At 43.5% G+C, this 18218-nt stretch overlaps 1 protein-coding gene across 2 annotated transcripts in view; it reads right to left on the bottom strand.

The window, feature by feature from the left end:
- LOC147747926 (flavin-containing monooxygenase 5-like) overlaps positions 1-18218 on the bottom strand; it is a 418557-nt gene that overhangs the window by 315545 nt on the left and 84794 nt on the right. For both annotated transcript variants that reach the window (XM_086956872.1, XM_086956863.1), the window contains exon 2: positions 6272-6449. In XM_086956872.1, the coding sequence (XP_086812998.1) occupies positions 6272-6409 (138 nt within the window). In that variant the 5' untranslated portion in view covers positions 6410-6449. The remainder of the gene's footprint in view (positions 1-6271; positions 6450-18218) is intronic.

Raw genomic sequence — 18218 nt, forward strand, 5'->3', positions numbered from 1 at the left:
TTGTAGAAATCATGAAAGGCCTTACATATTTGTAGTGGGACTATGGTGGTCATATTTGACTTATTTCTTATAGATGAGATATAGTTATTGTTGAATTTTTTGTAATTTGCCAGTGTTTTACCTGCTTTGTTTGACACTTTGAATTTTTTCATTTGTTGTGCTGTACCCAGGTATGTGCCCTGCGGCTCAGAAGCTTCTTATACACATATTTTAGTCTCTTAAGTTGGTGTAACAGATCCTGGGTTTTATCTACAGTAAATTTCCATTCCTATTGTTTAATTGACTGTTCCAGATCATTGAGATTTTTGTTTGTGTGGTTGTTTATAATAGACATAATGGGGGAGATTTACCAAATCTCCACGCAATGCAGCGCAGCCTCCCTCGAGGCTGCGCAAGAGGGAAGGATTAGGAGAGCGCCATATTTTCAAAGATATGGCTCTCTCCTCCCCTTTCCCTTGCGCAAGTGCTGATTTCAGCTGCCGTGCGCCATGCACCACCTTAGCGCCATAGTGCTAGGGTTTGTTTGTTTGAGTCTAGTGTAGGTTTTGTACAGGAAGGGTACCCTTCCTGTATAAAATACTAGGCCTAGAGATGAGGGAACGCTTTTCCCACTTTGCATGCGCATGAAAAGTCAGAAAAGGAAGGAGAAATTAAAGCATTTCTCCTTCCTTCCAGCTAGTTTAAAAGGGCACAGTTTTTTTACTCTAAACCTAATCTACTGTATTTAGTAAATTGGGTTTAGCATGAGAAACATCGGGTGGTTGCATGGGAACACCCATGGTAAACCCTTGGTATGCCCCCATAGTGCAAAGTAATATGAAGCAGCATTACTTTTACGTTATTTATAAGTAAATTAAGAAAAAAGGATTTTGTGCCGTTTTGCATCACCTTTGCGACGCAAACATGGTGCAAAAACTTAGTAAATCTCCCCCAATGTTAAAAAGGTCACCTCTAAGGGTAGCCTTCATGGCATCCCATAAGGTTTCTTTAGAGATTTCATTAGCGTCATTATCGTGCAAGAAATTGTTGATAAGAGCTTTTTATTTTGTTAGTGAGTGATGGGTATTTAAGAATTTCTTCACTGAATCTCCATTGTTTTGACTTGGGGGTGGGGGTGGGGGTTGTGAGCAATTACTAGGTCCACTGATATACGTGCGTGGTCTAATATAAGTATTGGTCTGATCGTAGGTGCTGAGGCAATCGGAGTGAGGACATTGTTCGTAAGAATGTAGTCACTTCTTGAGAGTGTATTATGCGGGTGTGAATAAAATGTAAATTTGCTTCCTGTTGGATTATGAAGACGGCATATGTCATTTAAGCCCTTGGTCTCTTCACCGTCTACACCTTGGTCCTGAAGAAAGCCCCATTGACCTATCGGCTATAGAGGGCTGAAACATGTCGACCTATTTCACACATCACATTGTGAGAGAGTCATAATCACTCTCAGTCACTTAAAATTAATTTTAATATCTCTGAACCCAGAAGAATAAACACACAAATCTGGATAGAAGGGATTTTTAATCTACTCACCTCACTACTCACAACCACATCACTGGTGACTACTGCTCTTAACTAAGGGTAAAACCTCCTGGTGGAGGGTGCACAACAACGAAACCCAATGATTATGCACACACGTGAGAGGGAAAGCGGAGAACCAAGATATACCGCTTATATTACCATATAGATCACGTGCATGAGGGCTTTTTATTGGGACTAGTAAGAACGTACCAGCATACCCTAGTTATGCAGGACAAGTGATCCTTCTCCCATGATCATATGATATTGAACCTAAGGAAACTGAAAGGATCATATATTCCTTCCCCCCCCCCTTTTGATTATTAATCAAAGACTATTCTCTCCACCACACCCTTGGGCTGTGACTCAAGGGGGTCTGCGTTGGTGCTAGGCTGCCACAAGTGCGCCAGCGCATGGAGAGAGCAGAATGCACCAGGTCTTAGTTAAATATGGTGCATTTTTGCTCTGGCCCTTTCACGTAATTCTGAGCAGAAAATGTAGTAAATGTGCTTCAGTTTGTTCAGGGACATGAAGCAGATAGAGAGTGCTAGCCTGTCTGTCCGCCTATGTGAGTTGAGGTAAGGGTGATGTGTGCTAAAAGTTATATTGCCCATGTGCTGTTGGGTGTCACAGCTATTAAATGCTCTTCCCTGGGTTTTGTCCAGTCTACCATGTACTAATACTACTGTCTTACAATGAAAAGGTTAATTATATGTTTACAAATCTCAAAGTCAGCCCAGAGCCCTGACAAAACCAAGATAGGCCTGCAGTAGTAGTAGCAATACTGATAGGACACATGTTACCCTTTTTACTGAGTGCATGTGCCTTGGGCCGGTTTGTTTGGCCTCACCCTCAATCAAGCAATCAATCAGGATTTATAAAGTGTGTCTAAGCACTTGATAGGGTATCCAGGTGCTTGCAGGTCCTGTAGGTTTTTTCAAACAGCCAGGTCTTGAGGGCCATTCGGAATTCCGGAAGTGAGGTGATAGTCCAGAGGTGATTGGGGAGGCTGCTCCAGGTCTTTGCTGTGATGTGGGAGAAGGAGCGTCTTCCACTTCTGCTTCAGTAGATGCAGGGAGTATTGGAACGTGAAAGGGAGGTGGAGCCTTCTCGATGGTTGGTGGAAGTTCAGGCGGTGGTTAATATGAGTGGGTCTTTAGTTGTGTGAAGCCTTGTGTGCGTGGGTCAACAGCTTGAATTGGCATCTCTCCTATACAGGGAGCCAGTGTAGTTGACTGAGGAGGGGTGTGATGTGGGTTCATCTGTGAAAGCAGAGGGTGAGGTTGGCTGCGATGTTCTGTATGGTCTGAAGTGTCTGTAGGAGGTGTGCAGTGATTCCTACCTAGAGGGCGTTGCCGTAATCCAGTTGCGTAGTGATGAGGGTCTGTGTCACCATACAGCAGAAGTAACAATAAATCCACAGTTTCAAAGAAAAAAGGCTTTTTGTGCACAAGCCCTGTGAGATACCATTGGTGATGTGCCATTACAGTTATTTGATGCTCTCATTGTATTATGCATATGATACGTAGTGCCCCAAATAATATCCAAAGTCTCATAGTGGATCTCAGGTCACATTGAGCTCATGGGATCTAGAATGTGCATAGGACAGCTTGTGTTAAAGCTTGCATGACCCTGGATTTTAGGCCTCCACCCCATTACATCACTGTTGCTTTTGTCGGCTTGTGGAACCTGCCAGAAAACTACTGAAGGGCTGGAGGATTCCTTACATAGGACTATTTCATATTTTATTTGCCCAGTGGCAAACAAAAGGCCCTTTCTTCGTGTCTCTTGGCCTTCTCTGTTAGCAGAGAAAACTAATCCCTGGCGACCTTAGGGTATTTAGGCACAGATTTACTGAGATTTTGTGTTGATGTTGCGTCACTTTTGCAATGCAGCCCAATGCAAAAAGTATAGTACTTACTACGCCACGCAAAATTAATTTCTGTGGCTTTGTTTAGTTTAGTAAATACAAAGTAACAAATGCAGGACAAAGCCCTGCCTTGTTGTACTTTGAGTTGAGTAGGCATTACATAGGTGGAGGAAGAGTGTTCTCATGCACTCACCCATGTATTTTGGTTTAAAGTTTTATTAAGACTTGTAAACCTGGGTTTGTGGCAAACTGGCGTGCCTACCCAGAAGAGGCACAACGAGATGAGATATCTTCATTGCTCCTTGCTATTTCCTCTCTTTAAGCATGATGCATTCCACAGCACATATAGAAAGAAGAGATTGCCTCTTAGGATTGTTTTTGTGCTGGAAGGAGCCCGTTCCTGCACAAAAACAATGCTGCCTGTACTGCAGACACAATTGCAGCATGGCATGTGGGTGCCTGTATTGTCTCTAGGCAGTGCACAGTGCACTAATAGAGAGAGCAGGAGTGCACCATATCTCTGGAAGTGGTACTAAGCCTGATAAGACTCTGCGTGACATTACCAGCACCCCCAAATTTCACTTGCTACTCACTCCTGAAGAAGGACAACAATCCTGAAACACGTCTAGAGATACACGGCACAGGCTGCACCAACAATGGTGAATGCTAAAGACTTTTAACTGAAGTGAGTGTTATCATGCACTTCATTTACCACATTGCATCTGGGATAATTGTGTGCTAGCATGCCAGGCAGTGTGCTCCCTCCTCCTTTTGTGATTTGCACCATATCTTAGTAGATATGGCACATTTTTGCTCTCTCCTTTCATGCAATGCAAGTTACCTTGCTGCACTGCATGAAATATTAGTAAATCTACCCCCTTAGTGTTTGCCAGACATGGATATCTACCAAAAATGAGCACACGCCTTATCTGCTTTAGAGCGTATACATGGGTATGTCCCGCATCTGCCAAACTTTAATCAACCCTCCCAGTGTGTACTCAGATCCAATAACTGAGGCTTTATAGGTTGCGGATGTTGTGGGGCTGAAGGAGAGAAACTTAGCAAGAAGACTCACAAAAACTTGGCAACAATAGCTGTACAGGAATGGGATGGACGGTCTTCTTGGAGATCGAGTAATCAGAGGAATAGCTGTTTTGGTGCGGCAGGTGTAGTGGCACCGAGCCCGAGGGATAGAAAGAATCTCTGCTTATGTTTGGGCCATTAGCTCCTTTGCTCATCACCCATTATAAGGAATCTAGTCTCGAAAACCAGTATTTGAAAGTGGATTATTTCCACTTGCTAAAGTCAGCGTCTTCTGATTATGATGGTAGCCAGGAGGTGGTTGCAAAAGTGAGCACTCCACTGGCTATAACTAAGCTTCATAGTGAAAATCACAGAGTCCCCATGTAAAATATGTTGAAAGACCCTTGGAGAATGCCCCCCCCCCTTTTAGTAGTATGTTAGAATATCATGAACAGAAATATTCTGCTACAAAAAAATTTGTACCCAAAATATTGTCAATTGTAAGTATATACAGGTATGTATAGATTTACTATTCTTAAGTCCACATCTCTGTACATTATCCATCCGTCTATCTATCTATCCCCCCAACTCATCAAGGTGTATATTTAAGTAAAGCAAACCTTTACTTACCTATATATGCTTATCTTGACAATATTTTGGCAGTCGATATTTTAGCTACATTATTTTTCAGCACAATATTTTTCTTACAAAATTGTGCTACACCCTCCCTTGACATAACTCTTCAAACCTAAGCTTGCGAGCCTCCCCCACCCCACAAAACACTTCAGCTGCAGTGACAGTATACTTGGTGCTTCTGGTTTTTATATGTTGCTCTCAGGTTAAATGGCAGTGGGTTTCTGAACCTTCAGCCTGTCTGGTGCCCTCCAGAGAGTCTTTGATGCCAGGATATAGGAGTGTGTGATACCCACTAGCGAGAATGTCTAGATATGCTGTGTCTGTGGGTCTCTGATAATTCACAGGCTTATAGTCTAGTTGCAGAAAGGGAAAGATCTCTGAGGCTTGCGGAAGATATAGAAGAAGAAGGCTGCACCACTTTTTTGTTTGTTGCAGTTTTCATATAGGGCAAACTCGACATGAACGTATTTGATTACTTTACATGAGCACCACCTACATTACACAAGGGCATAATAATTTCCTTCATTTTTTTGGGCGTGGGAAGATGAAGTGATTAGCCAAGAATCACGGGATGTTGAACCTATGGAACACCCATGCTCCTCCTTTGGAGAGCCTTCCCAGGGCAGAGTAACAAAAGAATGCATAATGCAAGGCAAAGCAAGGCCTTGATAAATCTGGCCATTGGTTCCCTTGTTCCAAAGTCGACAGCTCTGACCATTGCCCCACATCCTCTCCTTTTTTAATTCTCCAACTTAATTCTTGTAATGGTGGATGCTATAACAATGAGGGTAAAAAAGCAGGTAAACACTGTCCAGGTAATGACACTAGTGACCAGTTTCATTAAGGCATTGGGTGAGGTCATAATGTGAGCAGACTGCAATACAAAAGGTATGCAATAGCAAAAGCATATAGCGGGAGAAGATAAGTCTACACTGATTCAACAGTGGTCTCTACTATCCAACCCAAGCATTTCATTGCTTGTGGTCAAGTGTGGAACAACTAATGAGACAACAATTCAACCATTTTACAAAACAAATAATGTTGATGGACTCAATTGTAAAGCAATAAGACTGACAAGCCTAAAAATAAAATACAAATGCATAAGGCCGCTTAAGTTAGTCAACTGAAGAATTAGAATCAAACCCTCAAAAGCAAGGGGATATATTTTCAGAAGAATTCCTTCCATTGTGCACCTTCAAAAGTTTGCAGGAGCACTTTAGCACCTACCTTAAACCTCCAAAGCCCTCCAATGTCTTCACTTCTCTCAAAGCAGGTGGGCTCCAACCCCTCGTCCAGGCAGCACTTGATGGACGTCAGTCCGCTTGACCCTCCTCCTATAATCGCTACTTTCTTACCCATGACCATTGTGTGTCAGAATCCAAACGTTTTACGGGACTGTGCAGTGCTGGTGAAGATAAAAGAAAATACTTGTATTTGAAATCGTTTGCCATATGAAACAAGGAGCAATTGTTAGGCAGCCATTTTGACAAAAATATATTTGAAAATGTTTCAGGAATCCGGGACGCAATTCTGCTTGAGACCCTCGCAGATGAGTAGCTGCACTTTACAAGCCCCTGATTGATTGATTGATTGAAGCTGCATTTGCCCTGTAAATATACCACATATGGCCGAACAATGTAGTATGATGCACAATACAAAAACAAGCTATTTGATATGTAAATGTATATGGGCATCATTCGCAAACTGCAATTTTAGTGCATTTCGTAGTAGTACCTCAAAACGTACTATGAAGTGCTATTCACCAACTGCACCTTTGTAGTAAGATACACTTTTGTAGTTAGACCTTAGCTCCAATCTTTTCTATCGGAGGATGCTGTAGCGCCAAAGGTTAGCCATGTGTAGTGACGGAGTTACTACAAAACTGTAAAGTACTGAAAAGAGTGGTTTGTGAATACCGAAAAATAGTGATCTTACTCAGTCTCGACCTACTCAAAAGTGTAAGATACCTTTTCGAATCCAGCCCAATATTTTTCCAAATTCTTTTCCTCAATTTTTGGTCCTGGTGCAAAATTAGATGCCTAATTTGGTCTGGAGCAAAATCAAATTCACTTCTCTGTAATATGGACCTTTTGTCAGAATATGGTAGAATATGGTGCTAACTGCCCAAAAGGTCGAGACCAGTGTCCAGAGAGATCTTAGGGAACATTTTAAAAACATAGATCACCCCTAAGGAAAGAAACGACATCAAAGGAGTATCAAGGCTAACCACTTGTTAATTCTTCTGCTCACCTAATCAAACCAAAACATTGCACTCCAGCTATATAGTTGTCAATTTTTTATTTTAGCCATACAACCTCAAATTTATTGCAAGGAAAAATGAAAATAAAAAAGTGACATCTGGGAGAAAGGTACAATCCACTGTAAAGTATAGCCCTCTCTGAACTTTGTGTTCCCCCTTGAAGGAGTTTACCCCAGAATATACAGTTAGGAGTAGATATTTTGGTAGGCATGTTTTTGATCATCCAAGCCAGGAATACTTTATTTTTGTTTACTTGCATGTTAACCCATTGCATTCAGCTACATTAGCTTTGCCAAAACTTGTTTTCATGTTGTCTTCCTCTGAAACAGTACAATAAATGGTCAATTATGATGACTGACTGAGAAAGCCATTTATATATTAAATTGACTGACCTACTGTGTACTGTGTAGGAAGCTGGCTCTGTATATACTATGCCAGAATGAGGCATTGTGTGCACAGAGTAGAGTGGAAACCCACAGGTATGCAGAGGTAGAAGTAGATAGCAACATACTCACTATTTGTGGTAGAGTGGGCGAGCAGTAAGGCTTTATCAGAGGGTAGTGTTAAGCATTTGTTGTACACACTCAGGCAGTAAATTATGTCACCCACTCAAAGACTGAACTCACACCAATTTGTATAACAAATATTATTTAGTTATATTTATTTTCTAGAACCAAGCAAGCCTGGTACAGTGTAAGTGTAAATGGTACTTTTCAAGGCAGATTGAACAATACAGGCAAGGTGAAGGTAAATGTCTTTGTTACCGGTTTGTAAATCCCTTCCATACGGTGGAAATTACTGTTAGATTACTTTTAATTACTTTTCAGATTACTTTATGGATAACTTATTTTACTCAGTGTGAAATGCCTAGATATCACACTGGGATTTTTCCTAGAGAAAAGCTAAGTAAAGCAATTTTTAGTTATTTGCAGGTTTTCAAGTTCTCATACAAAACCAACTTCACACACAACAATTTTCAAGGAAAAACAATCAATGTATTCCTATGGAGAAAATGTGGTTATCAGTTAACAGGTAAGTACTTGGTTGTGGGAGTTGGGATTCTGGGCTAAGAACCAGGGTTCCCCCAGGCTCAAGGATGCACTCTCAAAGGACCCTCAGCAGCACTAGTGCGGCCGGGTGCGGAGTGCTGAGGCCCAATGTTATCCAATAGGGGAAAGAGGGCCTCCAGGTGGTGGCTGCTCATGAGCAGGCCACAAGGTTGTTGGAGTAAAGCTCCTAGTGTTAGGCTTAGGGCAAAGGGGGATCTGAGCTAGCACCCAAGGTACACCCGCAGCTGCGCAGGGGCGACACAGTGGTGGCCGGGTGCCAAGTGCTGTTTTGGATTCGGGTGCCCTGTTGATTTCTTTGGGGATTCTCTGGTGGTCCAATTTACAAAATTGGCTGCACCAATGCCTGATTTTTTTCCTGACATGTTTATTCTGTTCAGTGTTTCTAATCCATGACTTGGAACAGCTAATCCGCTGATTAATATTCAACATAAATCTGCAGTGTCAGCCTGTTGATTTATTGTAGCTCTGACCTTACAGCACCCAGCTTGGCAGGCCTACTGCTGGGCGCGCCTGTGCTCTTGAGACAGCTCAAGTGGTTGAGGGACTGCAGAGATATATGTGTAATCTGAATGTTAAAGGCCAATTCAGCCTTTTCTCCTTCTGAGGTTGTTAAAATGCATAGCATTGAGTTGGGTGATAGAGCAATGTCCATATTCACTTTTGTGTCGGCGCGAAACATGAATGTTAGGAAAATTTGATTTTTTTACCTAAATTTGAGGTTTGCAGTGGATTCCGGGTAGGGAAATGTTGGGGGGTCCATGCAAACCATACATCCTTGGACTCCCCCAGCTGAATAGTTTTCAGAAATGTGTGTGTTAGGTAGGTTGCCATAGAATGCCACTGAGCCCGAAACCAAAAACACAGGTGACCTCCTTGCAAAACCAGGTCATTTTGTGCTAGGTATTTTTGATGTCTACACAATACGTTTTGGACCTTCCTTGGCGCAGGTGCTTGGCCCGCCTACACTAGTGAGGTACCATTTTTATCGGGAGCCCAGGGAGAATCCTGGGTGGTAGAAAATTTGTGTCAGCCCAGTGATCCCACAACTTTCCCACACAGAAATATGAGAAAAATAAGATTTTTTTCAGCTAAATTTGGAGGTTTGAAGGGATTCTGGGTAGGAAAACATTGGGGGATCTTTCGGATGCCATACCTACCTGGACTTCCCTGGCTCTCTAGTTTTCAGAACTGTCTGGGTTAGGTAGGTTTCCCTAGATGGACACCGAGCCCAAAATCAAAAACGCAGGTGACCCCCCAGCAAAACCGGGTTGTATTGTGATAGATAATTTTGATGTTTCCACAATACAATTTGGGCCCTTCCTTGCCTCTGGAACTTGGCCCACCCATACAAGTGAGGTACCATTTTTATCGAGAGACTTGGGGAAATGCTGTGTGGGTTGAAATACGTGGCTCCCTAGATTCCAGCACTTCCTATCACAGAAATCAAGGAAATTGTTTTTTTTGTAAAGTTTGAAGCATGCAAAGGATTCTGAAGTCAATGAATCTGGTGAGAGGCACACTAGTCACCCCATCATGGATTCCCCAGGATGTCTAGCTTTAAAAAATGTTCAGGTTTTTTAGGTTTCCCCAGGTGCCAGCTGAGCTACAGTCTAAAACCCACAGCTAGGCACATTGCAAAAAAAGGGTCTGTTTCAAGGGGAAAAATGTGATGTGTCCACATTGCGTTTTCGGCTGACCGTTTCCTGTCGCAGGTACTAGGCCAAACCACACAAGTAAGGTACCATTTATATCAAGATACATTGGGGACTGCTGGGGGGTGGAAGTTTGTGCCCCCGCCCCCCACAGATTCCAGAACTGTCCATCACAGAAATGAGAGGAAAATTGTTTTTTTTACAAAGTTTGAGGTTTGCAAGGGATTCTGGGTAACAGAACCTGGCGAGAAGCACACAAGTTACACCTTTCTTGATTCCCCTGGGTGTCTAATTTTTAACAATGTACGGGTTTGCTAGGTTTCCCTAGGTGCTAGCTGAGCTAGGGTCCAAAACCCACAGCTAGGCAAATTGCAAAAAAAGGGTTTGTTTCAACTGGAAAAATGTGATGTGTCCACATTGCGTTTTCGGCCAGCCGTTTTCTGTTGCAGGTACTAGGCCAAACCACACAAGTGAGGTATCATTTTTATCAAGATACATTGGGGGATGCTGGGGGGTGGAAGTTTGTACCCCTCCCCCCTCACACAGATTCCAGAACTGTCCATCATAGAAATGAGAGGAAAATGTTTTTTTTACAAAGTTTGAGGTTTGCAAGGGATTCTGGGTAACAGAACCTGGTGAGTAGCACACAAGTTACACCTTTCTTGATTCCCCTGGGACCTAGGGAAATCAAGGTTTCCGTGGGTGCCAGCAGAGCTAGGATCCAAAATCCACAGCTAGGCACATTGCAAAAAAAGTAACCTTTTTCTGTGGAAAAATGTAACGTGTCCACATTGCATTTTTGGCCATTTTCTGTTGCAAGTACAAGGCCTACCTAAACAAGTGAGGTACCACTATTATTGGGAGACTTGGGGGAATGCTGGCTGGGTAGAAGTTTGGGCTCCCTGCAGATTCCAGAACTTTTCATCACAGAAATGTGAGGAGAATGTTTTTTTCTTTTTACAAAGTTTGAATTTTGCAAGGGATTTTGGGTAACAGATCCGGGCGAGAGGCACACAAGTCACCCCAGCCTGGATTCCCCAGGATGTCTAGCTGTAAAAAGTGTATAGGTTTGCTAAGTTTCCTTAGGTGTCGACAGAGCTAGGGCCCAGTCTAGTATTAGAAAATATACAGGTTTTTTGCAGGGGATTCTGGGCAAGACAACGTTGGGGGATCCATGCAAGCCACACCTCCCTGGACTCCCCCAGGTGTCTAGTTTTCAGAAATGTCCGGGATTTGTACATTTCCCTACATGGCAACCAAGCCCAGGATCAAAAACGCAAATGACCCCCTTGCAAAACCAGGCAGTTTTGTGATAGCTAATTTTTATGTCTCCACAATAGGTTTTGATCTGTTTCCTATCGCGGGCACTAGGCCTACCGACAAATTTTTATCGAGAGACTTATGGTATTATTGGGTGGAGAGAACTTTGTGGCTCCCATCAGATTGTAGGACTTTCCATCATAGAAATTGGAAGAAAATGTGCTTTTTAGACAGAGTTTGAGGTTTGCAAGGGATTCTGGGTAACAGAACCTTATGATAGTCACACAAGTCATCCCATCCTGGATTCCCCTGGGTGTCTTGTTTTCAAAAATGTACAGATTTGTTAGGTTTCCCTAGGAGCCGGCTGAGCTAGGGCCCAAAATCCACACCTAGGCACATACAAAAAGTGTCATTTTTCTGTGGAAAAATGCAATGTGTCCACGTGGCATTTTGAGCTGTTTTCTATTGGGGGCCTAGGCCTACCCACACACGTGAGGTACCATTTTTATTGGGAGACTTGGGGGAATGCTGGGTAGAAGGAAGTTTGGCCCTCATCTCAGACTCCAGAGCATTCCATCACAGAATTTTGAGGAAACTGTGTTTTTGTAGACAAAGTATGAGGTTTGCAAAGGATTCTGGGAAATAGAACCTGGTGAGAGGCACACACGTCACCCCATCCTGGAATTCTCTGGGTGTCTAGGTTTTTAAAATGTACAGGTTTGCTTCGTTTTCCTGGGTGCCGGTTGAGCTACTGCCCAAAATCCACACCTAGGTCCATTGCAAAACAAGCATTGGCAATGCCAATAGGAGAACTGTTGGCTTTGTCATTAGGGCAGGGTGGCTACAGGGGGCAACTAATGCATGTACATAACATGCGTACTGAGGCACTAGACATTTATAATTTACCATTCTAACATTGTGGGCAGCTATGTTAGATCAAGTCTTATGAAAAGTAAAACAAAAATGTGCATAAATGTAAATAAATGAAGTGAACAGTCCAGCAGAAAGAAAGATGAAAATCTGAGTGGACCCACTGGTCCAACACAGGCTCCTACTGTGGATGGACTAGTTCACTGAGCCACTGACTGCCGAGTTTGGACCCGTGAGGGCTCCATTCGTACAGTATTTGTGATGGCCCAACAAGCTCAGAGTGCAAACACCAGCTTCTCTAATCCCCCTAGCATACTTCGCACCCTATGCCTTCCGCACTGCAGTGACCCTGGGCTCACCTGAGGCCACCTCTACCCGCACCACTACCCAGCAGTAGAAGCCGAGAGCAACTGTGCCACCCGGGCACAACTGCCATCTTACAAGAAGAAGAGCGATGGGCAAGGTGACAGGGGGCAAAAGGCATGCACTGTCAACCTCTGTCTGCCTCGCCCTCTAGGGCAGAGGTCTTCAAACATTTTGATGCCGAGACTCCCCCCTGTAAAAATATTTAGGTGTAAGGATCCCCTCCTGACACAAATTTCTAGAACTTGGTACTCCTCATCATTGACAACTATCGACAACCATAAATAGCCCCAATTCCCATAGCAAATCATTTTTACTGCAGGGAAATAATATTAAACCGTGTTTATCACACAAAAGGAGAGGGAGCGTGGGGCGTGGTCAAAAGTGTGGCTAAAAACAAAGGGCCTAATTGATGATGAATTGCCGTAGGGCAGCATACAGGTCTACTTGCTGCAGTGTTCTACGGCCAGTGTGAAAAGGCTGGAAGGCACCATATTTATGAAATACATTGCATTCCGGTCCTTTCCCACTGCGTTGGTGCAGAAATTGCTGCCTAGCGCCAATGTAGGCAAGATTGTTTTTGTGCAGGAAGGGGCACCTTCCTGCACAAAAACAATTCAGAGAGGGGTTTTCGTTTTTCTATGTAACCTGTGGAATGCAGCACACATGGAAAGAGAAAAAAACAGGAGAAATGAATACATTTCTCCTTGTTACGCCTGCTGTGGGGAGGCGTATGGTTTTGGTGCTACCATAGGTTTACATGGTTTTGTAAATCTGGGGGAGCATCAAAATCCATGGGTGTTGCATGTGAACACCCACTGCAATGCCCATGGAACGCCTACTTGACAGAGTAAGACAACGTTGTGATTTGCACTGCTTTATCTTAATCCATATCTATGAGGCCATGCAAAGCCACGCAGGGTGACTATGTGTCACCTCATAGAGGTGATTAAGATGCTTGTGCGGCCGTAGATTTTTAAAAAGTGACACTCCGGCGGCGCAAGCTTCTCATAAATAAGCCTCCAATCTTTTTTCTCCATTTTTTAGGTCTTTCCCCATCATGTGGCTACATATAAAATAATGGGTAGCTGAAATGAAAAATCAATTTTACAAAGTTGTTACTCTGTGAGAAATGCACTGTATTATATTAGGAAACCTCTATTAGTTAATGCACTGCTGAGGTATGTGTGTAACCACAGAATAACATTTGGTTGGTGCAATGTAGCATAGTGACTTGTGTAGTTTTAGTGCTACGAGGTCACAGCCTGTGACAGAAAGCACTGTGAATGTGTAAGTCATTATTTTATAATTGCATTACACATATTTTAAGATAGACTTCAACAAACTGTGCAAATAGTTTTAGGATAAAGTGGAGCTTCCAAAATGTAGATGTTATTATTACCAGACCATAAGAAATGCAATTGTTTTTTTTTGCATAACTGTCCCTTCAGCACCACCTCAGTGGTGCTAAGCGCTGTGTAAATGCAATTATGATTAAAAGCATGCACTTCACAGCCCAACTGTTAACTCTTCCTACTACCACTAAAAAAAGAAAAAAGTATTTGCCATCTTAATGCTTGGAGTGAGTTGAGCAAATAAAGCCAGAACCGCTCCTAAGCACCCTTTACTTTTGCCGATTAACTTGCACATTTGCGCTTTATTCAGGCAAGCAGGCACCCTGGCACAAAGGATTGTTTTACCTGTCTGCCTGGCCTTTTCCTTTCACAGCACAGGAGGCTTAATTAACTTTGGCTGAAGCATCAAATTGTCACACAGTTGTCTTTTTCCTTTTGACATATTTTAAATACCAGACAGTAGTGAGGCCTGGAAATGGGTGACCCCCTTCGAAGGACTCCACGGCCCCCCTGGGGGTCGCGCCCCACAGATAGAAGACCGCAAGGAGCATCTGAGGTGTCCAACGAGCGCCACTGGAACAGAAGCTTTATCGCAGTCACTTCCCGCACCGGGACACAAGCAATGCCACCGGCTATCTTGGATAGAAGGTGGATGTGCAACAATTTATGTACTACGACATTCATTGCCATAATATAACAAGCACTGGCATAGCCAATAGGTCTTTCTTTTTGGGACCTTCTAAGTATTTAGTTATGCAGCACAATATATTTGGTGCAACCACACCAACTGTTGCGTGGCTAAACACTTATAAGGTCCCAAAGGTGAGACCTATTGTCTATGCCAATGCTTGGTGTAGTTGTGTGTGTGTGTTCTTGTGTGTGTGTGGTTGTGTGTGTGTGGTTGTGTGTGTGTGTATGTGGTTGTGTGTGTGTGGTTGTGTGTGTGGTTGTGTGTGTGTGTGGTTGTGTGTGTGTGGTTGTGTGTGTGGGTGTGGTTGGATGCGGTTGTGGGTGGGTGTGTGGTTGTGTGTGGTTGTGTGTGTGGTTGTATGTGTGTGGTTGTGTGTGTGGGTGTGATTGGGTGCGGTTGTGGGTGGGTGTGTGGATGTGTGGTTGTTTGTGGTTGTGTGTGTGCATTAGTTCTGTATAGTTGTGAAGGATGGAAGGTAGGAGATAGAGTTTTGTGTGATGGGGAAATGTAAAATTGTTGAGAAGGATGGAAGAAGTGTTCTGTGAAGTTGTAAGGATGGGTGTAAGTTCTGTGCAGTTGCGAAGGAACCTACCTAGAATTGTAATGGGTAGAATTGAAGTTCTCTGGAGTTGTGAAGATTGGGAGATAATTTGGGAAGACAGATGGCAGGGCAGCGAACAATAGGTGCCAGTTCAGTGAAGTTGTGAATGATGCAACACTTCTGTTGAACTGTGATAGGTTGGAGGGACGCTCTGAAGAGTTCGGAATTATGATGAACAATTTAGGCACTGGATTGGAATAATGGAAGTCTGTTCTACACACAAGAATTTCTTTTAAAGCTGTGCAATAATTATGTAGATTTCTTGAAGAACTGAACTAAATTTTGCAGCAGTGGGAGAGAAAGCCTGTAAAGGTATGCTATGATATCTGTATCACACACTTCTATCCTTTTTATGGCATCTTTGTGTCTCCATAGTGTGGGCGGAGTTTTAATATTGAAAAGATGTCAAATTGTGAATCACTGTGAAAACAAAGTGAGTGGTGACAGAAGTGGGTCTAAAGAGTTGTGAAACATAAGAATTGTGTTTGTGTGTTGGATAAGAGAAAGGTTCTGCAGAGGTGCATGGTAACTTATGCACCAGTGTGTAGGATGGAGGAAAGGGGCTGTAGAGATGATGTGGAAGATGTGTAGAGCTGCCATGCATGACATGACAGTCATTTAGAGATGTGAATGGGGGATGCTCTGGGGTTAGACTGATTGACACAGCAGCTCCCATGCATAGGCAACTTAGATGACAGCTCTAAGCAGTTTGATGAATCTGGCACTGTTATTTATAGCTAGGTGAGTTCCCTGAAAGTTACCTGCTGGCAAACTCAGCAGAGATGATTGGCGACCCTGACTAGCTGTGTAAAAACTAGCATGAAGGGAATGATGAACCACCTTACAATCACATGCTCTCACGGGAGAACTACAACTCTCTCTTTTTATTGTATCACCTTACAGTCACATTCATTCATTCTTTCCCTAGTACCCTGCAGTAGACACTCATGTATTCAAGAAGCAGATCAGGGATGTGTGACCTGTCCAGCTATTCTCAGAATTAAGACCAGAATTAATCCAAATAAATATCCAAATAAATAATCAGTTATTTAGAAAAGATGTTTCTTAAAATGAACTATATCTGTAATTTATCTGCAATTAATGATTTTGTCTTGCACGGAAACATAGGAGCCCCAATTCAAAGGGGCGCCCTCCACCTCCCACAGAAGAAAAAACTGTATGCTGGTTTATGCTGCGCATTTTGAGGATGCAGCTATAACCTGTCTCTGTCAATAACTCAATTACTAGGTCTTCAGATTTTCAATGAAATTGTAGCAAATTTTTGCTTCGATCATATATTAGGTAGGGATGTAGTCCACGGCCGTGGTGAGCCAATACCCATTAAACTTTGTAATAAAAGGGCAACTTTAACTAACTGAGCAGTAGCCGATTGTAAGGAGCATGTAGGTTCTGTGTCCTGAATCTCGAGTGATCTCAGCTCAAGAGGTCCCAAGCAAAGTGGGCTAGATTTCAGTTATGAACAGCTGGGACCAGCAAAACACCACAGCGTTAGGTAGTAGGAGACTGAGGAAAAGTGTTCTTCTGATCGGCATCATTTGTACCGGGACTCCATTGCTTTTTTATTGCCATCTCGTGTCAAACACTTCCGCACGACCCACCTGGTCATTACTGCTGATGCCTGAGGAAATTATAACTGACACGACAAAACCCATCTTGCAGCCTGCACTTCTGCCCAGGAACTGTCACACACCCAACCCCCCTGTTCTTTGCAGTTTACCAGAAAGCCACGAGACACTCACACCCTGTGTAAATGATTTGTTTTCCATCTCCTGCTCCCAGCCTGGTAAACATCCTTGACACCGTGATCAGGTTATCTGGACAATGTTCTGACTGCTGGGCCTTGATCAGGGTGATTAAACAATGACCTGAAAGACCGGGCTTTGATCAAGGTGATTAAACAATGACCTGAAAGACTGAGCCTTGATCAAGCCAAGTGAACAATGATTTGTGTACCAAGCCTTGACCAGGTCACCATCTACAAACGTCGTCTGGATCTGGTTATCAACTGCAAACACTGCCCTAATTGAACAATGAACTAACAGCCAAAAGACTGGAATGAAAAAGTATAAAAGGCTTGTAAGCTGCGGAGTAAAGCAGCAGCCTTCTCTGTGTTGTAAATGTAAATTATACTTGTATAGCGCACTACTCACCCGCAAGGGTCTCAAGGCGCTTGTATGAAAACCGCTGTGGAACCCATCCTGGCTTTCCCTGTGAGGCGTCCACTCCTGGGCACCCCCAAGGTGGAGGCCAGGCATCCTTAGCGTTGTTGGGGCCGTTGTGGAGATTAAGCAAGATATTGCCCAGAGTTGCAGAGTGGGACTCCATGATTGGAATAGGCACCGAGGCGAGAATTATCAGGTCCGTGGAATTTTGAGCCCAAGACCCACCGAGGCGGGGAATTGAACCCTGGTCCCGGACTAGATCTCTGCATCAGGGTCTGCCGCTCTAATCATGGAGCCACACTTCTCCACTTGAGCCACACTTCCCTGTCACACCATCCCTCCCGATTTTTCCTACTACACAGACCAGGCCCGCTAACCCTGTTCTCGCTAAGGGAATGACAACAAGTCTCCATCCGTCCAACCCCTGCGGCTTTACCCCTACACGCCCTTTTCCTACTTCCCCGTGGTCTACAGTTAAGCAAGATTTATATAAATTGTTGAATTCCTCCCGACTGGCCTCCTTGCGCTCTGCAGTCAGCTTTTCATCCCTCCGAGAAAATGACTGACAGAATGAACAGTGTGAATGTTGGATAAATAACGGGAATATTTATGCCTTTAAAGAAATATGGTCCACCTTTTCCCAGTGGACGATTATGGAGCAGACCAACTGGGCTGAGTACATTGGTACCCTGGTCATGCAAAGATTTGAGAATGCGCTTATGCTGATACCCACCGGTTAATGGACCTTAGGTCGCAAATAAAAAGAGACGATGTTCAGGGAGAGGGGATGTTTGCGCTATGTCTGCTTTAATGGCTTACCGTTCAGGGAGAGGGGATGTTTGGCGCTATGTCTGCTTTAATGGTTTACC

The sequence above is a fragment of the Lissotriton vulgaris genome, chromosome 1_1, assembly GCF_964263255.1.
Source record: "Lissotriton vulgaris chromosome 1_1, aLisVul1.2, whole genome shotgun sequence".
In the NCBI taxonomy this organism is placed as follows: Eukaryota; Metazoa; Chordata; class Amphibia; order Caudata; family Salamandridae; genus Lissotriton; species Lissotriton vulgaris.